Source organism: Ornithorhynchus anatinus, chromosome X1 (assembly GCF_004115215.2).
Source record: "Ornithorhynchus anatinus isolate Pmale09 chromosome X1, mOrnAna1.pri.v4, whole genome shotgun sequence".
In the NCBI taxonomy this organism is placed as follows: Eukaryota; Metazoa; Chordata; class Mammalia; order Monotremata; family Ornithorhynchidae; genus Ornithorhynchus; species Ornithorhynchus anatinus.
Window position 1 is genome coordinate 88,353,463 of NC_041749.1, and position 26,832 is coordinate 88,380,294.

Here is a 26,832-nt window from a genome sequence, read left to right on the forward strand (position 1 = left end):
AAATGGAAAGGAAAGGGTGGGATTCTAGAGATGCCGAAGAGGAAGAACCAACAAGATTTGGTGAAAAACTGACTGGGGGTGGAAAGAGAGGGAGGATTCACGGATAATGCCAAGGGTAAGAGATTGGAGGCGGGGAGGATGTGAGCCTCCTTTCTGTAGCCCCACTCCAGTGAACACAGTGCTCCTCTTAGTTGTTAGCAGCAGTCAGGTCGATGACAAGCGCCTTCGAAAACAACCGCGGTATTGGTTAAGCGCTTACTTTGTGCCAGGCACTGAACTAAAGCGATGGGGGTGGATACGAGCAATTCGAGCTGGACGCAGTCCCTGTCCCGCATGGATTCAGTCTTAATCCCCATTTTGAGGTAACTGAGGCACAGAGAAGTGACGTGACTTGCCAAGGCCGCACAGCAGACACGTGGCGGCGCACCCGTGACCTTCCGTCTCCCGGGCCTGTGCTCTATCCACCACGCCCCGCTGACCTCGAGGATGAGTCTAAAACTCCAGTAACTCAAATGGGAATCTTAAATCCAGTGATTCCACCTGTTACTCCCTCCAAGACCACAGAGCTGCCTCTGGAAATATGGAGGAAATAAATCTATAAATTGGAATTGGTAAACAGAGTGGAACTAAATTGGAAGCAGGCAGGATGGCAGCTATAAAAAACTGTTTTGAACATGAAAGAGGAGCAGCACGGCTCAGTGGAAAGAGCCTGGGCTTCGGAGTCAGAGGTCATGGGTTCGACTCCCGGCTCTGCCACTTGTCAGCTGTGTGACGTTGGGCAAGTCACTTCCCTTCTCTGTGCCTCAGTTACCTCATCTGTAAAATGGGGATTAACTGTGAGCCTCACGTGGGACAACCTGATCACCCTGTATTACCCTGTATCCCCCCCCCCCCCAGCGCTGAGAACAGTGCTCCGCACATAGTAAGCGCTTAACAAATACCAACAACATTATTATTAGTGAATAGAGAATGGACCTGAGCGTCGGAAGGACCCGACTTCTAATTCCACTTCTGCCACTCGTCTGCTGTGTGACCTCGGACAAGTCACAGCACTTCCCTATGCCTCAGTCGCCTCATCTGTAAAGTGGGGATTAAGACTATGAGCCGCACGGGCGGCACAGACTTTGTCCAACCCGATAAGCTTGTCTCTGCCCGAATACTTAGTACAGTGCCCGGCACATAGTAAGCCCTTCACAATAAACCATCAGAAACACTAAAACTAAAAACTAAACTGGAACTAGAATAACAGTTGGTGAATCTGTTAAGCGCTTACTTTGGTCAAGCACCGTTCTAAGTGCCGGTGTAGATACGAGATAATCAGGTCAGAACCAGTCCCTGTCCCACATGGGGCTCACAGGCTCAGTGGGAGGGAGAACACGGATCGAGGAAACTGTTGAGGACACTGAGACACGGAGAAGTCAAGTGAATTGCCCAAGGTCACACGGCGGACAAGTGGCGGAGCCAGGATTGGAATCCGGGTCCTCTGACTCCCGTGCCCTTTCCACTAGGCCACGCTGTTCCCCAAGAAACCTTTCCACCGGCGTAAGCAAGAGGGGGACCGGGGGTTGATCTTTGCCCCGGGATACGTCGGCCAGAGAAGGGCTGTTCTGAAGCTACATTAGGGTGGTGTTGGAAAGGGCTCCTTTCTGACATTTCTAGCACCCAGACTTGCCTATACACCTCGGCTGCTTTTACTGAGGCGTACAAAGGTTAGCGTGCTGCGATTGCTTTAGCTGCGGGTAAAGTGTGTGGGAACCCCAGGAAAACATCTGTCACTGGTCATTTATCACCAACGCTGCCAATGGCCACAGATGAAGAGCAGGCAACTAAGCGTCACAGAAAAACCACTTTGGACGACCCCAGATTTGATTTGGCTCAAACCAGAAGGGATCGAGTCAGCAACCTTCTGAGGGAAAGAGGGAGCCCTGAGACCACGAGGCATCGACTGGCTAAGTTTTATCACCACGGGAAGTTTGGAAGTGAGTTAAAAAGCTCAAATGATTACAGAATGGTTCTGGATCACGGATATGCCATAGACCCCAGGTGAAACTGGAGCTTATGCTCCAGTCAGAAGGATTCTGAAACAAAGGAGTTTCAATCTTCTTTCGCAGTTAGAAATTGTTGTGGCTGGCCTTGAATTCAGGATTCTGTGCTTCTTCAAAGACTGGAAAGACTATAATACTGATGGTATTCATAAGGGACGTCTTATGTGCACTAAATACGGGATTGGTACAAGATCAAAGGGGTGGAGCCAGTCCCTGTCCCACGTGGGATTCATAATCTCAGTGCGGGGAGAGACCAGGCACTGAAACCCCATTTTACAGAGGAGGAAACCGAGGCCCAGAGAAGTGAAGTGACTTGCCCAACCAAGGTCACCGGCAACCAAGCGGCAGAGTCAAAATTAGAACTCAGGTCCCCTGACCCCCCAGGTCCCTCTCTTCCCACTGGGCCACATGGCTTCTCCCTAGGCCTAGCTCTGCCACTTGTCTGCTGGGTGACCTTGGACAAGTCACTTCATTTCTCCGTGCCTCGGTTCCCCCATCCGTAAAACAGGATTAAGACAGCAAGCCCCGCGTGGGACAGGGACCGCGGCCGACCCGATCATCCTCAAACTACCCCAGCGCTTAGAACAATGCCTGGCACGCCGTAAGCGCTGGACCAATACCACAGTTATCACTCTTAGGTCACTGTGCCTTACTGCTGATACAGGACCTGACATTTTCTCATCTAACTCTAATGACAAGAATAACTGCGGTATGTGTTGAGCGCTTACTACGTGCTAAGCACTTTACTGAGCACTGGGGTAGATACGAGGTAATTGGGTTGGACATAGTCCCCATCCCACAATGGGGCTCACAGTCTTAATCCCCATTTTCCAGATGAGGGAACTGAGGCCCAGAGAAGTGAAGTGATTTGCCCAAGGTCACACGGCAGACAAGCGGCGGAGCCGGGATTAGAACCCAGGACCCTCTGACTCCCAGGCCCATGCTCTATCCACTAAGTCACACTGCTTCAGTAAGCCTCCGTTCTCCAGGGAGAATCCCAAAGCCCTTCCCAAGCAAGCTTCTAGGGAGGAATCAATTCACGCGACCCGTGGAGACGGCTCTTGCCGATTAGTCAAGATAGTTGCCGTGCGTACACCGGGTCCCCGCCACCCAACTCTGACACTGCGCCCTCCCGGCGGCCATACGCGTTTCATGATCTTCCCCCGGTTCCTTAAGATACGAATATCCCTGCCGCAAGGTTTTTTGGCTAACTACTTTGATTTAGACACCCGGTGGGGGAGGAGGTAAAATAACGTAGGGTGGATGGCGAAGAGAAGGAACGGGCGGGAGCGGGTGGGCAGCGAGGGTCGAGGCAGAGCGGGGGGCCCCCATCCGCCACCCTGCCCACCCTCGCCCGGGCCAGGTTTCGCTTCCGGTCGGGAGCCGGTGGCCGAAGGGGACTCGGCCCCGGCCACTTCAAGTCCAGAAGTCGCCAGGGTGAATCCAAGGCGGATTCGGGGCCGGGGGGTGCGGAGCAGAGGAGGAGGGGAGCACGCCGTGGGGCCGACCACGCCGCCGGAGACCGCTCCCTGTCCGCAGTTGGGAGGGCGGGGGCGGACAGGCGGGAGTGAGACGTCCAAGGTGACGACTTCACACGCGGGACCGCATCGTGACACCAGCACCGGGTCACGGGAAGGGCGGGCAGCCAAATCTCACGGCCTCAGATCCCTGCCGGTTGGCCCCCGCAAGCCGCAAGTGACCCTCTCGCTTCCGGACCCCACGACTTCCCAGGCTGGAGGCTTTGAACGGTGTGCTCTGACAAGTGCCAGGTTTCAATCATTCTACAGTTCAAACGCCACGCAGAGGGTGTGACAGACGTGGGGTTGGCCACAGGCCCCCGGCCCCCCGAGGGCTGCGCTCGTAACTCCTCCGACCCCACAGCCTCATCGTCCTGGCTCCCGCCGACAGCCTCCCTCTGACCCCGCGTGGGCGGACGGCGGCAGTGGGGGGAAACTGGACGTGGTGGAGATGAATGGTGGGGGAGGCAGGCAGGGGGAAAACAAGGGAAGAGAAACGCCGGTCCCTGCCACCAGCAGCCCATCCCCCGGACCCTATTCCTGGTCAACAGGAGTGAGACTTTAGGAGCGCACAAGTCCTGCCGCCTTAGTCCCGGCCCCTTGCCCCACCCTGACCCCATTCGCCTTCGCTTCCCAATTCTACTCGCGGGTCTACCACTCGCCTGCTCTGTGACCTTCGGCGGGGCACTCAACCTCTCTGGGCCCGAGTTTCCCCCATCCATTAAGTGGGGATGCAATCCCCGTTCCCCCCCCCCCCCCCTTAGACCGCGAGCCCCGGGTAGGACAGGGACTGTGTTTGCCCCGATGACCTTGTCTCCGCCCCGGTGTTCAGGGCAGAAAGGGTGCTTCGCGAATACCGCCATTATGACTATCGTTATTGGTGGCACCACGGCACTTGCACTGCACTGCCGGAGGAGAGGGGAAACTGCGGAAAAGGCCCAGTCCATCCCTATTTGGGATTTCGTCTTCCCCCAGCCCCGGACACTCACCATCTCCCCATCCATCCTCACCCTTTGGGGACAACAGACCACCCTGTCCCTCCCTTCAAAAGAAACCCCCCCCCCCCCCGCCCAAAAAAGATCGTCCGTGTGTGAAAAGCAGCGTGGACTAATGAAAAGAGCCTGGGCTGGGGAGGCGGGGGGACCTGAGTTCTAATCCCATGGCTGCCCCTTGCCAGCTGTGTGACCTTGGGCAAGTCACTTGACTTCTCTGGGCCTCAGTTTCCTCAACTGTAAAAGAGGGCTCCGATACGTGTTCTCCTTCCTTCTTAGACGTGGGACAGAGACGGTGTTCAACCCAATTAACTTGTATCTACGCCAGCTCTCAGAACAGTGCCTGACCCGTAGTAAGCACTAACGAATACCGTCATTCTCATCATTTGTGCGGAACACACAGCTCGGCACGTGGACGTACAACTGCGGTTCGAAACAGCAACACTGCTCGGGAAATGAGTTGTTACGGAACCAATGACCAGATTGTTAGGAGTGTCACCTCGGCTCCGCCTCGGGTGGCTAATTAACAACTGCTCACAAGTGGTTTCGCGGGCGCTTTGGCTCTGCGAAGGCTGGTGACTTGGCACCCAAGTCTAGCCTCCTCCCCGGCACACCCCATCTCCCCCCACCCCCCCCCCCCCCACCCCCCGGGCGCGTTCGAGTGAGGCGTCCTTTCGGCCAGAGCTCCCGGGCAACTCCGAGGTCTCATCTCCAGCGAGTTCCTCCTCCAGTAGAATCTGTGGGAGAACCTGGTTAAGAGCCGCAAGAGGCTAGAGAAACTCAAGGAGCCGAATCAAGGCAGCTGCTGCTTATTGATGAGTTTGAGCCCATGAGCGAGACGGAAATAAACCGCCCGGGTTGGGGAAGGGCTCCGACTTCTTCCGGCCAATCCTGGCCCAAAAGGGCCAAACGACGACAATAATGACGACGATGACGACGGTGGTATTTATTGAGCGCTCGGCTACGGACTTGAGCACTGGTGTAGGCACAAGATAATCGGGTCGCCCCTCAAAGTGAGCAGCTGACTGTCGGATCAAGTCCACCGCGATCACGCGCTCGGTGAGCACGGTCACGTCGCAAAACGGACCGGAGAACTGAGGCAGTGAGTTCACTCACCCAAGTTCATTCGGTGAGTGGGTAGCGAAGCCGGAGTTCAGACGCACAAACCTTAAGGTTTCCCGCCGTCGCTTAATGCCCGCGCCTCGCTGCCCATTTAAACAATCCGGAGGCCACGCGCACTCGGGCGCCCAATCGCCACTTTCGGTCGCCGAAGAAAGACGGACCTTCCATTTTCCAGGGGAGGGAGACGGGCAGCTTAACCATTCTGGCCAGAAATTCCTCCCCACAACTCCATTTCATCCCCCGGAGAATACGGACGCCCGAACCCCGTGGGTAAGGCACACAGCGACGGGAAGTACGTCCTACAAGTTCCGAGCCCGCGTTGAGATCGGCCCGTTCTCCCCGCGAGGCAAGAGCCTGGGGAATATTTACCGTTTGTCAGGTTTTGGCTAGGTGTCTCCGTTAAATTTACAGAACTCCAGCTCATTAAATCGAACGTTCTTCGACGGAAGGTTGCGCGTGGGGCAGAGCTCCCTGGGAGAATAACTTCTGGAGAGCGGGCTGACCACTACTGGGACTGGAGTAGTTGCCAGCCCTTAAAACTGTCATCGAGAGTGGCAGTCTCTCTCTGGGGCAGGTGATGCCAAAGGGGTCCTCTCTGAGCAGCTTGAGAGGGCAAACGGGCTTAACAGCTCATAATGAGATCTGAGGGAAATGATTTGGCTCCAGAGCCATTTTATCTTTGAACGACTTCCTAAATCCCCCTCTGCCGCGTTACCCTTTTCAGAGGAACAACATGTGCGTGCTCGAGCGTCGCACCAGCGTGCGCACGCTCACACAAACGCGCGCGCACACACACACGCACACACACAGAGAGTCACCAACCGCTCCCCTCCCCGCCATCCCTCCAGAATCCCCAACACCCACAAAGAGGTCACCAGCACAGTGGCCGACATCTCCCCTCCTGTCGCCCCTGGAGAAATGGCTTTTCTCCCTCCTAGGAGGGGAATAAATGGACAGCCAACAAAATAAATAGGAAAAATACGAAAGAGAGGGCTGTAGGAAGACGGAAGCACTTTGGAAGATAAATCCAAAGAGACGTCGGTGTTAAGCTGTAACCTCTTTGCCGATTTAAAAAAAAAGAAGAAAAAAAAAAGATTCCACGACTGTAATAACATTTAATCCCCAGAAGCTAATCTAAATGTAACACTCAAAAGAAGACAAAGGCGGCACAAAAGGGAAAAACCACGGCCACTGCCTTTCGGGACTCCTGCTTTATCCCCGGAGCGAGCGCATTAATAGAGCTTGGAATGAAATGCTATTTTATTCCCTGTCGTGGGGAGGGGATTAACAAGTTGTCTTCTCTAAACCCAGCCTGAGTCATGGATCTCTGAGCACCAAGAAAAGGATGCAGAGAGGCTGGGGAGCGTTGCCCTCTTCATTTACCTTTGTGGACGGTGACTGCTAGGCAGGGAACGTGGAGAGGGGAGAAAGGGTGCTGGGTCACCCTCCCTTCGCCCCCCAGTGTTAACACAGGGAGGGCAAAGAGCAGTGGAGATGTAATAATAATAATAATTGTGGTATCTGTTAAGCGCTTACTCTGTGACAGGCGCTGTACTAAGCGCTGTTGGTGGCGAGTAGAATAAAAATCTAGGCAGACCACTCTCCAAGCCGGCAGCACTTCCGACTTTCAAAAGGTGGGGGGGGGGGGGGGGGGGGCGGAAAGAATGGACCGTCTCCAAGTCGAGAGCATCCCAGCAATCAGAGGCTCACAGAGCCAATCAGCAGACCGGAAGGTGGATGTCATCCAGGACAATCAGAGGCAGAGCACTGGGACGGGGAGGCAAGAAGAGAAAGAGGGAGCCGGGGGGCGGGGGCAAAGATCGGGAGCGAGGGCAGGAGAGAGGGAGGGCAGGAGAAAAGGAAGGGAGGGAAGAGATCGCCGCTCTCTGTGCTCTCGTTTGGGAGAGGAGAGGTTGCAGGGAGTCGCTGTTTACGGTGATTGTTAAGCGCTTACTATGTGTCAAGCGCTGTTCTAAGCGCCGGAGATTACCAGGTTGGACACAGGACCTATCCCAGGCGGGGCTCACGGTCTAAATCGGAGGGAGGAGGATTTAATCCCCGTTTTACGGATCAGGTAACCGAGGCGCAGAGAAGTCAAGTGACTTGCCCAAGCTCACACAGAAGCTAAGCAGATAAGCGCGTTGGACAGGAGCTGCACACCCTGAGGGATGGGTCTCCTGGTTTTATGGGACGCCCCTCCCCACCCGAGGGGAATCTAGAAGTTGCCACAGATGGCATGACTGAGGGCCCTCGGGAAAAACAGTTGAATGACCTGAGCATCATGTGGCTGGATGGTCTGATTACGTGGAGCGCAAGAGCGCTTAGTGCAGTGCCTGGCGCGTAGTAAGCACTTAAATACCACGATTATTATTATTCTGTCAAAAATTCAGAAAATTGCCCCAGTGTAAATTATTTAAATCTCTGTCTGGAGTTTAGCAGCGTGGCCTAGTGGGAAGAGCACAGATCTGGCAGTCAGGGGACCTGGGTTCTAATCCCGCTCTGCCCAAACGTGACCACGGGCAGGTGGCTTAATTTCTCTGCGCCTCCTTTTCCTCACTTGTAAAATGGGAATTGAATCCCACTCCCTCCTACTTAGAGCGTGAGCCCCGTGTGGGACGGGGACCGTGTCCCACTGACTAATCCGCATCTACCCCGGGCCTCAGAACAGTGCTCGGCACATAATAAGCGCTCTGCACACAGTCGGCGCTCAAGAAGTACGACTGAATGAATGAATCAGCGCTCAACAAGTACCATTCATTCAATTCAATCGTATTTATCGAGCGCTTACTATGTGCAGAGCACTGTACTAAGCGCTTGGGATGCACAAATCGGTAGCAGATAGAGACAGTCCCCGCCCACTGACGGGCTTCCAGTCTAATCGGGGGAGACGGACAGACGAGAGCACTAGCGATAAATAGAATCGAGGGGATGAACAGCTCATTAAAACAACAGCAAATAAACAGAATCATTCGTGAGGTTGACAGGTCCCGCTACCGACCTGTGCTTCCGTCCGAGTGCCGTTACTCCTGATTGGCGGTCAGTGGTGATCCCGGAAGGGGCCGGGCCCCGACCGTCCAAAGCCCCGCCTCGACTTTCTGCAGTTCCCTTTCCTCTCTGATTAACCCGACCCTTGCCCCCGTTGCACTTCACTCTTCGGCCCTGGCCGGACCACTATCGCCCCATGAGAGGAGGACCGTCTGCCAACGTCAAAATTGGCTGCCCGTGTCGCTGACTGCCATTCTCTCTCTAGGCCTGTTCTCCCATCCGCAACAGAGGGGTCGTCTCAAAGTCGAGAAGCAGCGCGGCTCAGTGGAAAGGGCACGGGCTTTGGAGTCAGGGGTCATGGGTTCGAATCCCGGCTCTGCCACTTGGCAGCTGGGGGACTGTGGGCGAGTCACTTCACTTCTCCGTGCCTCAGTCGCCTCATCTGTAAAATGGGGATTAAGACCGTGAGCCCCACGTGGGACCACCTGCTTCCCCTGTGCCTACCCCAGCGCTTAGAACGGTGCTCGGCACATAGTGAGCGTTTAACAAATACCAACATTATTAGAGTTGTGCGAATGAAGATCAGCCCTGCTCTCCTTACCCAAGAACGAGTGGTCCCGGAATTAGAACCCAGGCCCTTCCGATTCCCAGGCCTGCGCTCTATCCGCTAGGCTATGCTGTTTCTCAGTACAGCTACTGCGTGCAGATCACTGCACTAAGCGTTCGGCAGAGTGCAATACAACAGAATTAGCAGACACGTTCCCTGCCCAGAACAGGCTCCCAGTCTTCCCCCGGGGACCAGCGCTCCCCTCTCCTTCTCGACAAGAAAGGTTACCGGCCCCAGACAGCTGATCCTCAAAGAGGTTAAGACAATCCAGATGGGGAGGACCGGGGCTCACCGTTTCGTTTAGGGCAGTTGACGCGCTCCAGGGACAGAGACGCCGCCCATCTCTAAGTCCTCGGCCCTCTCCGGGAGATTTCCTCCCTGAAGGTTCAGGTGTCTGCCCTCTGTCCGGAATTCATCAGGCAACCGATCGACCGGCCGGCCGGTGGTATTTATAGAGAAGCAGCGTAGCTCGGTGGAAATAGCACGGGCTCGGGAGTCAGAGGTCGGAGGTTCTAATCCCGGCTCCGCCACTTACGATAATAACGATGACGATGATGTTGGTATTTGTTAAGCGCTTACTATGTGCCGAGCACTGCTCCAAGCGCTGGGGTAGACACAGGGGAATCAGGTTGTCCCACGTGAGGCTCACGATCCTCATCCGCATTTTACAGATGAGGTAACTGAGGCACAGAGAAGTCGAGTGACCCGCCCACGGTCGCACAGCTGACAAGTGGCAGAGCCGGGAGTCGAACCCGTGACCTCCGACTCCGAAGCCCAGGCTCTTTCCACTGAGCCACGCCGCTTCCCAACTTATCAACCGCGTGGCTTCGGACAAGTCGCTTAACTTCTCTGTGGCTCAATTACCTCATCTGTGAAATGGGGGTGAAAACTGTGAGCCCCACGTGGGACAATGCGATTACCTTGTATCTACCCCGGCGCTTAGAACAGCGCTTGGCACATAGTAAGCGCTTAACAAATACCATCATTATTATCATCAAGTGCCGAACGTTGTACTAGCCGCTTGGGAGAGTTCGCTACAATTGTGGGGCAGGGACTGTCTCTATCTGTTGCTGAATTGTACGTTCCAAGTGCTTAGTACAGTGCTCTGCACACAGTAAACGCTCAACAAATATGATTGAATGGTAGGCAAGGTTCCCCGCAGGCTTTGCTCCTCTAATGCTCTCCTTCTCACTGTGCCTCCATCTCGTCTATCTCACCACCGACCCCTCGCCCACATCCTGCCTCTGGCTTAGAACACCCTCCCTCCTCAAACCCGACAATTACTCTCCTCCCCTTCAAAGCCTTAGTAAAAGCATGTTTCCTCCGAGGGGGCTTCCCTGAGCCCCCCTTTCCTCTTCTCCTTCTCCCGCTCCCTTCTCCATCACCCTGCCTTGCTCCCTTTGCTCTTCCCCTCTCCCAATCCAACAGCACTTACGTACAAATCTGTCATTTCTTTACGACGGTGTCCGTCTCCCCCGCCCCCAAGACTGTAAACTCATTGTAGGTGGGGAACGCGTCTGTTCATTGTTGCATTAAACTCCCCCGAGCGCTCAGTACAGCGCTCTGCACACGGTAAGCACTCAATAAATACGATCCAATGAATGAAGAAGGAGCTTACGGCCCAACCGGGGAGGCAGACATTAAAATAGATGACAGGTAAGGGGAGCATCCCTCTCAGGGTCTCACCTGACTCGGTCTCGACTGCGGGAGGAAGAGTCAAGCAGAGGCCCGCCCATTCCATTCCTAGCTTGGCCAGTGGCTAGCGAGTGGAAGGCCATCTGCTACGAGTCAAAACTCACCCGTGCCGGGCAGCAGGGGCAGGGGAGAGGGTCGAGTTCAGAGACTCGTTTACTGCGTTGAAGGGGGCAACCGTAAACTACTTCTGCATTTTTACCCAGAAAACTCTACGGATAACGCTACCAGGATCCTCAGATGGAGGTGGGGTGTTCTAGGAGACATGCGTCCAAGGCGTCGCTATGGGTCAGGCACGACTCGACAGCAAGAGACAACATCACCACCGAGGGAAGCAACTGAGTATATGGATGAGGGACACAGATTCCGGGGGGTGGCTGGGGGGGGGGGGGGGGGGGAGCGGGGGCAGGAGGCGGCCGGGAGAGTGACGCTTGGGTGAGGCAGTAGGGAGAGAAAATAGGAAACGAGAGCTTAGTCAGGGAAGGCTTCCTCTGTTGCTATGTTATACTCATTGATCAGTCAGCCGTATTGCTTGAGCACTGATCGGGGGGCAGAGAGCCGGACCAAGTCCTCGGGAGAGGACAGTGCAGTAGAGTGGGTAGACGTGATCCCTGCCCTCAAGGAGTGTACTATAGTAAGAAATGTAAAATAATAATAATAAAAAAAAAGAGACTAGTGCTAGAAGGGATCGTGAGGGGTCACTGAGGCTGCTCAGAGTAGCAGGTCCCTCAGCTCCCCTCCTGGGGCTCTGAATATTCCCTCTTCCCAGAATGAAAATTAGGGAGCATTGCTCCTGCTCCCAAGTTTGGGCCAGAGATGCTCCGAGGCCTCACGCCCTTGGCTCCCCCGTGGATCGTCTCCCGGGGGTCTTTCGGTGGGACTTCGGTCCGCACCGCGCCCTGGCGCTCCCGCGGAAGGACGGGAAATCACTGTCCCCTCTAGGACCCAACCACACCTTCCTGGCAGAACTGTTTTTTTGGAAGAGGGAAGCTGCTGACGGACTGCCAGACTCTGCCTGGCTTCTCTGGCTCTCTGGAGAACTCCCTCCAGGGAGCAAATCTTCTAGAAAGGCCCGAGGACTCAGAGATGGGAGGTGTCTCTGTCCTTGGAGCACATTACTGACAATAACAATAACTGTTATGGTATTTCTTAAGCGCTTACTATGTGCCAGGAACTGTTTTAAGCGCTGGGAGGAACATGAGCAAATCGGGTTGGACACAGTCCCCTGTCCCAAGTGGGGCTCACAGTCTCCATCCCCATTTTACTGATGTGGTAACGGAGGCCCAGAGAAGTGAAGTGATTTGCCTAAGGTCACACAGCAGGTAAGTGGCAGAGCCGGGATTAGGACCCATAACTTTCCGACTCCCAGGCCAGTGCTCTATCCACCACTCCATAATCTAAATGAAATGGTGAACCACAGTCCTCCCCATCTGGATTGTTTTAAACCTCTGTGAGTATCAGCTGTCTGGGGCCAGTAACTTACAAGAGCTTCTTGACGAAGAGAGAAGGACGCCGGTCCCCGGGGGAAGACCGCGAAACTTTACACGGGCAGGGAACGTGTCTGCTAATTCCGATCAACCGTACTCTCCCAAGCGCTTAGTGCAGCGCTCTGCGCATAGTAAGCCCTCAATACCACCGATCGACTGATTGACGGAAAGACCTCGGAAGGTCCTCGTCAAAAATAGGCGGGCTACCGTAAAAAAATGAAGTCTCCTGGGCTCCAGGTCTTCTCCTTTAGAATATCCTCAGATTTCTCCTCAACTAGTCGACACAATTTTCCGGGTGAAGATCCCCGAACTCCGGGTCTCCCAGGTCCCGGGACGGTCACCGTGGGCCAGACTCAGAGTAGGGCCTCCGGCTTTCCCGCATTAGCACTTGATGATGATGGCATTTGTTAAGCGCTTGCTACGTGCTAAGCACCGTTCTAAGCGCTGGGATAGATACGAGGTTATCAGGTTGCCCCACTCGGGGCTCACGGTCTTGATCCCCATTTTCCAGTTGAGGTAACCGAGGCACCGAGAAGTGAGGTGACTTGCCCCAAGTCACACAGCTGACAAGCGGCGGAGCGGGATTAGAACCCGTGACCTCTGACTCCCAAGCCCGGGCTCCTTCCACTGAGCCACGCTGCTTACGGGAAGAGAGCCAAGACGGGGGGGTGAGGTGGGGGAAGAGCTGTAAGTGGGGGAGGGGGGGGGGGGGCAGGGGGAGGAGAATCGCCACCAGGAAAGGACGCAAACCCTGGGAAGCTGGGGACTCTTCCACTAAACCGCGACCGCAGCCGGAGCGCAGGATGGTTCTGCTTGCTGATCCCATGGCAACTGTTTCTGGTCAGACCTCTCCAGCTCCTCCTTTTTCACAACCAACAACCCCCCACTCCCACCCCTCCATCTGTCCCGCCTCCTATTTTGGTCATGATCCAGAAGCGCCGGCCCGCGTTTTTCTGGGTGAACGTCTTAGGATCCCGCGTTACTCTGGGGGCAGATCGACAGCAGAGCAAGTCAGAGACGTCTGGTCTGGCCCAGTGAGCCTAGGTCAGGACGGCCCTACCTGCGGATGCTTTCTAATAGCGCTCCTTCCAGTCGGCATCACCATTCGCCGTCGGTTGAGCCCCCATCGTGTGCTAGGTTCCCCTCGCTCCCAAGAACATACAGCACAGAGGATTGGTCCATGCCCTCTAGGAGACTACCTCTGGACTCGAAAACGTTTCCGAATGATGTATGTTCCGCTAGCTTGGAAGCAAATCCTACAATATTGCCGCTGCCACCAGTTGGCATTTATACAGCACTTACCGAGCAATTTACAATCATTAGTTAATCCAATAAATCTCCCAGTCAAGGAGTTTTCCCCGATACGTAAATGAAAACGGTCCCTCCGCCGGAGTTCTTCCAGTGCCGTCGGCTTTGAATTCCGTTGTAGGATTTCTCTCCCCGCTTGACGCGTTCAGCTGTCGATGGTCCGTGGGGCCCCAGATCTCATGCATCAGAGATGGAACGGCCTCAAGAGGCCCATCTGAGGCTCCCAGAGGCGATGCGGTGTGTGGTTCTCTGCAATCCACACCGAATGGGAGTGTGGGATCGCCTTGGTGCTGCTTTATTAAGTTGTGCAATCTTTTCCCTTTTCCTTCATAAACCACTTTGGGGCTCCTTCCTTTGACTGACACCTCTCTCCACCGCACCCGCCGCCCACCCCCGCCCCTCGCTTTCAGGTAATGGGGGGACAAGGGGCCGATAGAGACTGTGAGCCTGTTGTGGGCAGGGGATAAGTCAGTTTGTTGTTGCGGCGCACCCTGCCACGTGCTTAGTACAATGCTTTGCGCACAGGAAGCGCTCGATAAATACGACTGAACCAATACGGCATCCAGGTGAGACTCCAGACATGCCGGGAGGTGATGCCGCTGTAGCCTCCGCTAACAATAAAGTGGGCTTTGGGGTCTGTTTGGTTTTTTTTTTTTTTTTTCCCCCAAAAGCTATCACATCCCATCGCAACCTTGTACTTAATTTACTGCCCGCTGTCACCCCAAGGTCTCTCTGATGCAACTGCTTTCCAATTCTCTCCCTCCTGTCGAATCTGTGATTCAGATTATTTCTTTCCCCGCGTGCCCTGGCTGAGATTCTTCCAAACCCAAGGCAAACGTGGCGTCCGGGCCGGAGTTCTGCGGTCCCTTCGGAACATCGGGGGGATTCTTCTAGGACTAGAGGGGAATTTTAGCCCTGGCCTTAACCATCACCCTCTGTTTGAGGTCCCGCACTTAGGCCACAGTCACCTTGCGGTGGCTCACCGGGAAATCGCGGAGAACAAAATTCTGTCGGATGTTGTCACGCGCTTCCCCACGTACCACAGCAACTGCCTCTATCTACCAACCGAAGCAAAGCAAAATAAAAAAGCCCCCGGGCCTTGGTATTTTCTGGTCTCTTCACCGTCAAGCTATTTGGAAATTCTCTTTGGCGATTCTGTCCTATTATTGTGCCGCGACTTGAAGTTAAACTAAGCCGGACGACGGCTGTCAAGAGCGCTCTCGTTCTCCCCCCGCCGGCCCCCACCCACACCTTTAATATATCTAAAACCACCAATGTGCTCCTTCCCCAACAAAACCATTGATGCGGCCCAAATGTCTGGGACACGCTTTTCCTTCTCCAAATGATCGGCCATCAAATTGGCCTGGCAACACCCTAGGGCCCCAAGCGATTGATTGCATCTGTTCGGAGCCCCTCCCGGGTCCCCTCAACTGCCATTCATCAAGAGTTATTTTGACACGGTCTTCATTACCCCAACCCCTTTGTGTTATTTTCCCTGTTACACAAAATTTGGCCACTCCGCCGCCGTCGAGTCACCCTCTTCCCCTGCGTTATCCTTACCGAGACAGTGACCCTCACCGACCGAGGACCGGGATTCTCCCGTGAACCGCAGGAGCTGTGAGGGACGTCGCAGGCCGGCACACACCTCACACGCCCCGGATCCCCCAGTCCTTCCATGCTCTGCGCCGTGTACCGGTGGGTACTCGATAAGTACTTTGATGACGACGTACCCCGCGCCCTCCCCGCCCGCACACACCTCCGTGGCTCGGATTTGATCCCACTTTCACAATCCGTCAATGGGATGATCGTAGGACGACTAAATGACTTATTTAGTCAACCAGAGGCGGCCACTCGCTGTCTCACTTTCAAAGAGAGCAAGCGGCATGACCAAGTGTTTGCCGCATTCTCACAGACAATTGGAACTGAGCAGGAGGAGGTCGTGTTACATACTCGTGTGGATACGTTCGTAGACACGGGCCAAGTCTCACAGAGAATAAAAGGGAATTCCTTACTTAATTGAGCTCTCCGCCTGAGTTGCTGCTTCGTGGAACTGTTGTGACGATAACTTGTAGATCTCGGCATTCTAAAAGGGAACAAACGTAACCGGTCAACATCATCATCACGACCGTCACCACCACCAGGATCGGTTGTGCGCCTACTGGAGCAGAGACCCGAGCGGGCAACCTTGGAGAGAACACCGAAGAAATTCAAGGCATGACCCCTGTCCCGGTTGGGGGGCTTACAATTTAAACAGAAGAGGCATCCAGACATAAATGGATTAATATGTCGGAGTTAAAAAAAAAAAAAGAAAAAAAAGAGATAAACACAGGTGGATAAATCAGCAGCAAAAAAGACAAAATTGGAGTTCTCGGCCTCCTACCCCACTCCAAGAAACAACCGGCTCCCAAACTGCAGGTGCTCATTTCTCATCTGGCAATGTGCTGGGTGAAAGCGTACACTCAAGCCAGAACCATTGATAAAACTAATTGCTCAAGAGCTCAAACCTAGGGACAGAAAGGGGGCAGGGCTGGGGCACCAGCGGTGGACAACCACATCACACTTCTTTCCCAACCCCCAGCCAACCGCTGGTACGGACTGAGCTCTTACTGTGTGCCGAGCACTGCACTGCTAATAATACCGATGGTATCTGTTAAGCGCTTACCGTGTGCCAAGCGCCCTTCTACGCGCTGGGGTACGTACGGGGTAATCGGGTCGGACAGGGTCCCTGTCCCACACGGGGCTCCCAGTCTTAATCTCCATTTTACGGAGGAGGGAACTGAGGCACGGGGGAGTGAAGTGCCTTGGGCAAGGCCACACAGCAGGCAAGTGGCAGAGCTGGGATTGGAACCCACGTCCTCCGACTCCCATGCCCGTGCCCTTGCCGCTAGGCCATGCTGCCTCTCTACTAAGCCCTGGGGAGGGAACAACAGAGGTGCTACTGTATTGAGAAGCAGTGTGGTTTAGTGGACAGTGCACGGGCCTGGGAGTGGCTTTGTCACTTGTCTGCTTTGGGGGCCTCGGTCAAGTCACTCAACCTCTCTGGGCCTCAGTTACCTCCTCTGTAAAATGGGGATAAGACCTGGGAGCCCCGTTTGGGACATGGACTGTGTCCAACTTTAATTTAATAACGATGGTAAAAATGACGGAATTTGTTAAGCACTTCCTATGTGCCAGGCACTATAATAATAATGATGGCGTTTGTTAAGTGAATACTCCCTGCCAGACACTGTTCTGAGCACTGTAATAAGCGCTGGGGTGGATACGAGCAAATCCAGTTGGACACAGGTCCTGTCCCGCATGGGGCTCACGGTCCAGAAAGGAGGGGGAACGGGTACTGACTCTCCATTTGACAGTCAAGGAAACTGAGGCACAGAGAAGTGCCTTGCCCAAGGTCACAGAGCAGGCAGGTGGCAGAGCCGGGGTTAGAACCCAGGTCCTTTGGCTCCCAGGCCCGTGTTTTATCCACTAGGCCAGGTTGCCGCCTTTCTAGATAGGAGGGATAGAATTCCCCTCAGTCCCTTCCCCGGAACTGGGCTGTGGGTCCCCCAGGCTCCGGATGGCAGGGCTGCACGCCCGTGTCTCTATCCCCACCTGGAGAGTCGGTCGGTTAGCAGAGCCGATGTGATTCAGGAATACGCTACTGTCAGAATGGACTCCTCTTCAATTTAAAATCCAAGGCGATCGGTACAGCTTGATCAACTTTGTCAGTACAGGCTGACCCGCCCTCCTCTCAGCCGCACGGGGTGGGAGGCCGAAAGGGCTTTCTTCGGGTTCATCTGACTCATGAGATGATCTCACGTAAAAGGACGAGAAAACAGCGTGAACTACTGCCATTTTATTTTGGGTGAGCGTGCGAGTGAGGGGTACGAGGAGGGAGGCATACGTAGATATATCTATCTTCTCTCTCCTGCCAGATTCACCACCCGGTCGAGAGTCACTTTTCAGAGGTGATCTTCAAAGGAAATCCTTTAGCGAGCAAAGGTTCCAACCCCACCGCTTACAATTCCAGCAGCGTCTACGGCGTCGCTCGATTCACCTGTACAATATATATCGTACGACAGGTGCCTTCCCTAGCAAGGAGGCACCACGGCCTGGTGGAAAGGTCACAGACCTGAGCGTCAGGAGCCCTGAGCCCTCGTCCTAACTCTGCCACCTGCCTGCTGCGTGACCTAGGGCAGGTCGCAACTTCTCTGTGCCTTGTTTCTTTATCTGGAAAACGAGAGTGAGATACCTGCTCTCCTGCCCCCTAAGACTGTGAACCCCGTGCGGGACGGCCTCTACTGCACTTAGCACAGTGCTTGGCACATAGCGAGTGCTCACTACATGTAGGATCACAACAGTGGTCTTATTTATCCCTCACATTTTAAGGGGACGCCACTGACAGCGAAGTTTAGTCGGGTCTGGTTTGTATTAATATAGGCTAGCGCTATTAATATCTCGGGGACTCGTGGTATGCACTGCTCTGAGATTCCCCTCCTGCCCCACAGAGCTTTCGTTCAGACTCGCTGGGGATGGCAATGGGTAGTCCATTTGCCAGGTTTCTGAAAGTACATGGTCTTACTCTAACTTCAAACTGAAACGTTCTGTGACCCAGTCGGCCCCGCGCATTCTTATTTTATCATTCCTGTGAGCTTCCCTCATTCTTACCCATACGGACTTTTCCGGATCACTTGCAGTGCTTCCTTCCCCCCTCCCCCCGCCCACCAAGGTCTCAGGAATGTTGGTTTCTGGGCTTGACCCCAGCTAGGAGGGAAGAGTGGGTGGAGAAAAGAAGAAAGAAAGGGGTAACTGTCGATTCATTCCATCATATTTATCGAGCGCTTACTGTGCGCAGAGCCCTGCACCGCGCAACTGGGAAAGTACACTACAACAATCAACAGACACGCTGCCTGCGTACAACGAGCTCACAGTCAATCACAGTCCTCAATAAAGTGGCTCTGAACAGTGGTTTGGTGGTGACTCCACTTACCTCCTGTCTAGCCTGTTTACCCACGCCTAAGGTGTCCTGGCATCTCTCAGGGTCACACCGGGAGAGTTTCCGGTACTCTACCAGCCTCGACTACGGGAGGGAGAGTCGAGCAGAGGCGCATCCGTTCCAATCCCTGCTCGGGCAGTGGCTAGAGAGCGTTAGGCAATCTGCTACAAGTCAAAACTCACGCTGGGCAGCAGCGGCACGGGAGAGAGTCGAGGGCGGAGACTCGGGTTTGGAAGGCGGCGATGGTAAACCGCTTCCATATTTCTCCCAGAACGACTGCAGGTGGAGATGGGGCGTTCTGGGAGAGATGCGTCCACGGTGTCGCTATGGGTCGGACACGACTCGCCGGCGTAAGCCCACAGCTGGGTGTCCTGGAGCCCCATACTGTACGGGACTCCCCCCAAATCTGGCCACATGAATTCACACCCCCAAAATGGCCACCAGGACCCCAAGAGTCCTACTTTCATCCGTAAGGAGAGCGGGGAAGCCAAGGTGGCAAGGAGTTCAGGGCAGAGGAAAAGCAGCCAATGTCGCCTCCCTCCTGCCGCCCCCACGGCTGTGCTGCCATTCATTCATTCGGTCGTATTTATTGAGCGCTGACGACGTGCAGAGCGCTAGCTCCCTGAGGTCACCGGAAGGGGCTCTGGGCAACCTCAGCGGAAATCTCCGGCCCGTTCCCTGCGTTGTTGCTTACTGACCTCCTACTGGAACGAGAATCCCGTTCCTATAGGGGAAAACACCTCGCTCCATCAGCTCACTTCTTCTCCTGCCACGTCTGGGACGATCTGGGGCTCAAAGTGAGCCCCCGCGTTGTGACGTCGGGCTCCGGTTCGCTGGCTTTACCGCCGCCCCGCCCCTTAATGAACCTAGCCCCAGGATACCGGTCCCTCACCGGCGCTACCTGGAGTCCCTTGATTTTTGAACAGTTCGAGGTGAAGCGGCTAATGGTGAGATTTCACTTCCTCGCGGTACCCTCTTAAAGAAAGCAAGGGCTCCCCTTCTAGCCCCTCGACGAATCAGGGTGAGCAGCTTATCCACACAGAGTCGAGTTCAAGGGCTCCGTCGAAACCGAGGGGGGAGACGCGGCTGGTTGCAGCTGCAGCAGGAGAGGCGGACGGAGACCGTCGGTCCGGGCAAGTTTCATGAAGGGAAGACAAGGAGGTCCCGTGAGAAATTCTACCACAAAGCTCCTAGCCCTTCTGCTGACCTCCCCTGCCTCTCCTCAGACAGGTCTTTCCCCTGCCCCGCGGCATCTCCCGTTCCGCCCTGAAGCTCCCCTGGGCCTGCTGTCAGACTGCTAACCCTCGCAAGGGGTAGGGGGTGGGAGTAGGGGAGGGCTCTGGGATAAATTCTGACCGGTGGAAAACTTGACGCGTTCACAGTCGCTCCTGATAAGCCAGCAAGAATGTGATTTCGTTAACAAAGCAGTCATTGTATGATAGATTGGGATTAAGTCCCGAGAACCAACCAGCATAGTCCAGGCAAGCGAACAGATAATTTACTATTCGATAACAGACCGTGGAGGTTATTACCACTGCTGTTCCTGAGAGCAGAATTAGCCTGAGATCTACACAGAGAAGATGAATAGGCTACACGGGTCTGAGAGAATACACAAATGTGGAGGAGGTAGAGGTTCATAATTAGGCTAATCGTCATCTTGGCAAATGAAGTGTTTACACACACACTCGCTCCCTCACGCCACAGGGCATCCTCGACTTAAAACATTCCAACTGAAGACAAAAGGCACTGATACCATGTGTAAATCTGCACCCTGGTAAATCAGGTTTACCACACTTCCTTTTCAACTCTTCCGCGAGCGTGGAGCCGGGAGTCGAAAGGGACTGGGTTCTAATCCCGGCTCTGCCACTTGTCTGCTCTGTGACCTCGGGCAAGTCCCTTGACTTCTCTGTGCCTCAGTTACCTCATCTGTAAAATGGGGATTAAGACTGTGAGTCGCATATGGAACACGGACTGTGCTTAACACAGTGACTGGCACATACTAAGCGCTTAACAGATACCTAAAAAAAAAAAAAAAAAAAAAAAGGTAACTTTACAACACTAGCCTCCTTTATGGCACTAGCTCCAGGGCTACGGAGAAACGGGGAAAAATTTTTTAAAGTTGTTAGGCGGGGGCCGGGTGGCGGGGAGAGAAACAGATGGCGAAGTCTCAAGAAGGTGGAGGGGTGGACCTGTAAGCTCGTTGGGGAACGTGTCTACCAAGTCGGTTATACTGAACTCTCCCAAGCGCTCAGTACACAACTCTGCACACGGTCGAGCGCTCACTACGATCGACTGACGTATAGTCACGGGGCACGCGCGATGCAGTTCAGCAACGTGTGGGGTAACCACAAAGCCAGCTGCGCGCCTGTCGATCTGTCCCGGTAAGTCATCATTTTAAGTCTTACAAGTCACGGTAACCCAGACTGTCAACCGCCCAGAGTCCAGGAACTTGAACATGCTGCCATCATCTTTCCCATCCAACTCAGATCGCCACATTGGGGGGGGGGGGGGGGGGGGGGGGGGGGGCAAAGCTTTTTCCCAGCCCCCGTCAACAGCCCCAACTCCATCTGGATCACAGCTGCTGCTTACAGCTGAAACTGGAAAACTTGGTCTCCATTAATTAAATCCGCCATTAAAAATTAAATAACGTGAATAAGGAGGTGTGAGTGTTATCTCCGCGGGTTTCGAAAGTCACAGTGTTTCTTCAATTACTTCCCGAGCAATTTTCATATTTCATACTGTCTGATTTCTCAAAGGAGGTGGATTTGAGAGATCCAAAGACCGGGGGAGGGGGAGGGAGACAGAGAGGGAATGGAGGAGGAAGAAAATTAAACATCTCGGAGGCAATAAGAAATTGCTCCATCAGTTACCGTTCACCTGCCCCACTCTGCGGCTTCACGGCAGCAGCGGCGGAAAACGCAAACAAATCTATCTTTGGCCAAGCCTGGCATTTAACTTACCCGAAAGGGAAGCGAGAGTGGTGGTCATCCCCTCGGGATCTATTTGTCTGATGGGATTCTTGCGGCGAAGGGGAAAGAGACCTTGCCTAGCTTTCAAGGTAATGGAGGTTCAGCTTAGAGCGAGGTTGTCTGCCAACTGGAGGGGGCGCGAAGCACTCCCAGGGTGTTGAGGAGACCAGGAGGAAGGCAGTCGGTCACTTTGCCAAGAACAGAACAGATCTGCAAGAAACCTCCCTCCCTCCACGGCAGAGAACAGGACAGATCCGCAAAACCCTTTCACCCACCTCCCTCACTCCGACCCACCCACCCAAGACCTCTCCCCTCCGACCGTTCGCTCACTTCCGGGCCCCTGTCGGCGGGAGAGCGCTTCGAGGTGGCGCCCAGCTACGGCAAAGCTTTTCAACCAGGGTACAGATCCACCTGAAGGTATGTCACGAAAGAGGGGAGGAGGTAGGGCCATTACTTCAGGGCAGCGCTGCAAAGCTGCAGCTTGCTGAGCTCCCTGAGGAGGTGGGAGCTCCGGGGAGCCCAGCGAGCAGTGGCGGCCGCGGCTGGGGAGAAGAGAGATTCCCTCCACGGGAGTCGGTGCCCCTGCCAGGACCCCAGCGGGGTGGCTTCCCTCTGCCGCCATCCTTCTCGACTCCTTCGGCTTCAGAGGGTATTTGGCAGGGGTGGTGGGGGAAGTGAGAGAGAAGGGCTGCGCTCCAGGGGAAACTAAGCCCACAGGGCTAAGTTTCGAAAGCCAAAAAGGTTGAAAACCCTGAGAGTTTCGAAGAGAAACCTTTAAGAAGAAAGCACTCGAGCACTCTCTCCTCTCCTTCTCTTCCGCCTGGCCCCAGCTCACGCACCGAATGTTAAGCAGAGAAGCGGCGTGGCTCAGTGGAAGGAGCGCGGGCTTTGGAGTCAGAGGTCATGAGTTCGAATCCCGGCTCTGCCACCTGTCAGCTGGGTGACCGTGGGCGAGTCACTTCACTTCTCTGGGCCTCAGTTCCCTCATCTGGAAAATGGGGATTAAGACTGTGAGCCCCACGTGGGACAACCTGATTCCCCTGTGTCTACCCCAGCGCTCGGAACAGTGCTCGGCACATGGTAAGCGCTTAACAAATACCAACATCGTCAAGCAAATCTGAATCGAGGAAGAGGGAGGTTTAATTTACTTTTCCGGACACACGGGGTTATTTCCCCAGCCTTCTTCAATGCTGTCGGATCGTTTCCGATCCGCAGCGACTCCACGGACACACCCTCTCCGGAACGTCCCGTCTGCTGGCATAAGGTCATTCTGGTATGTGTAGCCGAAGAGGTAAAAATAATGGTAATAATAATAATAATAATAATATTACTGCTGATATCTGTTAAGCGCTTACTATGCGCAGAGCACTGTTCTAAGCGCTGGGGTAGATGCGGGGTCATCAGGTCGTCCCACGGGAGGCTCACAGTCTTCGTCCCCATTTTACAGATGAGGGAACTGAGGCACGGAGAAGTGAAGTGACTTGCCCACAGTCCCACAGCCGACAAGTGGCGGAGCCGGGATTCGAACTCATGACCTGGTTTACCATCGCCTCCTTTGATGCAGTACAAACCTGAATCTCTGCCATTGCCTGTGATCGGTGTTTCGCTCACTTGAGAGAAGCGGTGTGGCTCAGTGGAAAGAGCCCGGGCTCGGGAGTCAGAGGTCATGGGTTCGATTCCCAGCTCTGCCACTTGTCAGCCGGGTGACCGTGGGCAAGTCACTTAACTTCTCTGGGCCTCAGTTACCTCATCTGTACGACGAGGATTAAGACTGTGAGCCTCACGTGGGACAACCTGACTACCCTGTATCTACTCCAGCGCTTAGAACAGTGCTGCTCTGCACACAGTAAGCGCTTAACAAATACCAACATCACTTGGCGGATGCCTCTGATTCTTTCCCACGCCGCTACAGCCCAGCACGGGTGAATCGACTCTGTCCACTACAGGCGTACTAACGACAATAACTGTAGTATTTGTTTAGCGCTTACTAGGTGCCAGACACTGTGCTAAGGGCTGGGGTGGCTACAAGATATGCAGGTCCCACAAGGCGCTCACGGGCTTAGTAGGAGGGAGAAGAGGTATTGAATCCCCACTCTGCAGATGAGGGAACTGAGTGAGGCACAGCGAAGTGAAATGACTTGCTCAAGGTCGCACGGCAGGTACTGTGGCGGAGCTGGGATCAGAACCCAGGTCTCTTCCCTCCCGAGCCTATGCTCTTTCCGCTAGGCCAGAGCGCTTCCCTCAGATATGTGCCTGAGATCAGGGAAACTGAGGCTCACGCTCATCTGTATTTTATCTGTACATTCGACAGTTTCCTCAGTTTCATCCTGATGCGCTAATATTGCCTCCTGCTCTATCCGTCCATCAACCGACGCTATTTACCGAGCGTTCACCGTGTGGCGGGCACTGTACTAAGCGTTTGGGAGAGTACAACATAGTTGGCACACATGAACTCTCCCCACTGGGAGCTTCATCCTTGTTCTCCCTCTGGCTTCGGCTTTAAATATTTTTGTCCCCCCTCATCCTCTCCCCAGCATTTAGCACAGTGCCTACTACTCAACGGGGGCCGAAACAACGTGGGCCTTTTTGTTCGTTTTTTTTTTTAACCGGTATTTCTTACTGTTCGGTCAGTCGCATTTATTGAGCGCTTACTACGTGCAGAGCACCGTACTCCTGCGCCAGGCACGGGGATGGTTACGGACTAATCAGTGTGGACACGGTCCCTGTCCCACACGGGGCTCACAGTCTTAATCGCCACGTTACAGACCAAGTAACAGAGGCACAGAAAAGTTAAGGGACTTGCCCGAGGTCACACAGCAGACCTGCAGCGAAAGCAGGATTAGACCCTAGGTCCTTCTGGCTTCCAGGCCCGTGATCCATCCGCTAGGCCTTGCCGCTTCTCTCGAGTGACCTACGCTCTTACTCTCCTACCTAAGGCGCGCCGGACGAGTTGGATCCGCTTGCCTCCCCCATTACGATATCAGCTCCAAGGCTAGGGATGGTGTAATGATGTTGGCATTTGTTAAGCGCTTACTACGTGCAGAGCACCGTTCTAAGCGCTTGGGGTAGACACAGGGGAATCGGGTGGTCCCACGTGGGGCTCACCGTCTTAATCCCCATTTTACAGATGAGGGAACTGGAGGCGCAGAGAAGTGAAGTGACGCAGCTGCCGAGTGGCAGAGCTGGGATTCGAACCCATGACCTCCGACCCCAGAGCCCGTGCTCTTTCCACTGAGCCGCGCTGGTACCCTTGACTTCTCTTGTGCGTCCCCTCTAGATTGTACGCTTGCTGTGGGCCGGGAACGCGCCTACCAACCCCGCCGAACCGTACCCTCCCGAAGCGCTTAGTACAGTGTTCCGCCCACAGTAACCGCTCGCAGTAAATACCGCCGATGGATTCATTCCCCAAGTTCCTAGCGCGGCGCTCTAAGCGAGACTGCGAGCCCCACGACGACGGGGCTAGCATCCAACCCGATTAACTTGCGTCTACTCCAGCGCTCAGAGGAGTGCTCGCCACGCTGTTTAAAACGCCACGTAAGTGTTTTAAAAATACCACTGGAAATGGTCCGAAGATTGTAGCTTCTCCATAGGCGCTATTGGCGGATGAGGTTATTGGGAACCTGTTCCCCGCTGCTCACGGACAATCCAAACCGGGGTCTCTGCCTAAGGGAGATGAGATGCTCTGCTAACCTTTTTTAAAGTCCAGAGACGCCCGCAAGTATGAAACAGATCACGCAGGTCAAACTATCACGGGATTGGAAACCAGCTGGTAGGGCGTAAGGATCCGAAGATAGGCCACTCCCCTTCCCCCCGCCACCTCCCCGCGAGAGAGAAGCAGCGCGGCTCGGCGGCAAGAGCCCGGGCTTGGGAGTCAGAGGTCATGGGTTCGAATCCCGGCTCCCCCACTCGTCAGCTGTGTGACTGTGGGCAAGTCGCTTGGCTTCTCTGTGCCTCGGTGACCTCATCCGTAAAATGGGGATAAACTGTGAGCCTCACGTGGGACAACCTGATGACCCTGTATCCGCCCCAGCGCTTAGAACGGCGCTCTGCACATAGTAAGCGTTTAACAAATACCAATAGTAAGTAACATTATTATTATTATTATTATTAAAGTCGCAGGGTTTTGCGATTCCCGTGGGTACGGCACCTCACCAGCGATCACGGCGCTTAGCGAAACCAAGCCGTTGAAATGCTCTCACCCTAGATGACAAGTGCAGCGGAGGACAGGCGCGGGATTATCGACGGTATTTATTGAGCCTTTACTACGTGCAGAGAACTGTACTAAGCGCTCAGATGGACGGGTCCAGCTACCCGACAGAGGCATCGTCCTTCTCTCCCCTCTTCTCTCCCCACCGTTGCTCTCCACCCTCCTTTCTCAAGGGAAATTCCCAATCTTGGGATCTGGGGATCGATCTGGCTCCTCGCGTTTCCAGAACTGCCACTTGGAAACGGCAGCTGGCACCCGGCGGAGAGCAGGTAGGCCGCCGTGTGTAGTTTCCGCGCCCACGCTGAGGCGAGCTGGCAGACGGACACGGAGCACTTAGTACGGTGCCTGGCACACGGTGAGCGCTTAACAGATACCATTAAAAAAAAAAAGTGCACACAGAGAGAGGAAGAAAGGCTCGATACAACTCAAAAACTTGCTAAAGGGACCTGGTGGGCCGGTGGGCCTACATCTTCATTCCTTAAAATGACCATACTAACAGCGGATCTGCTGGACCGCAATCCGCTGCTGATTATAGAAGCTGGGCAGGAGACAGAGAACTTCTTGAGGCAGAGCAGTTGCAATAAAGAGAAAGGAAGGTCCCGCATTACTGCAGGGCAGAAGTTAGTCGAGAAGAGGTCGCGATGAAGACATTTTCAGGAAGAAAAAAAGAAAAATGGGGGGCGTGGGGGGGGGGGGGGGGGGGGAGGGGGGGCTCCAGGGGCGGACTCCGGAGACGCAACGTTACATTTTGAGCTCTTGGAAATCTCTCATAGCAAGGGTTCCACACCTCACGGTTGGTCATATAATCCATTTGGTGTTTTGTGAAGGCCGGCCAATTAGGGTGAACGATGAACGGGAAGGACCGGGGCAAACTTCATGGCCGCCGCAGAAATCCACAAACTGCCACGGAAGGCTCAGACATGAGA

The 26,832-nt window shown here is 54.5% G+C and overlaps 1 protein-coding gene across 2 annotated transcripts in view; it reads right to left on the reverse strand.

The window, feature by feature from the left end:
- Positions 1-26,832, reverse strand: part of CHCHD6 (coiled-coil-helix-coiled-coil-helix domain containing 6) — a 135,972-nt gene that overhangs the window by 18,668 nt on the left and 90,472 nt on the right. For both annotated transcript variants that reach the window (XM_029051978.1, XM_029051977.1), the window contains exon 5: positions 15,768-15,838. In XM_029051978.1, the coding sequence (XP_028907811.1) occupies positions 15,768-15,838 (71 nt within the window). The remainder of the gene's footprint in view (positions 1-15,767; positions 15,839-26,832) is intronic.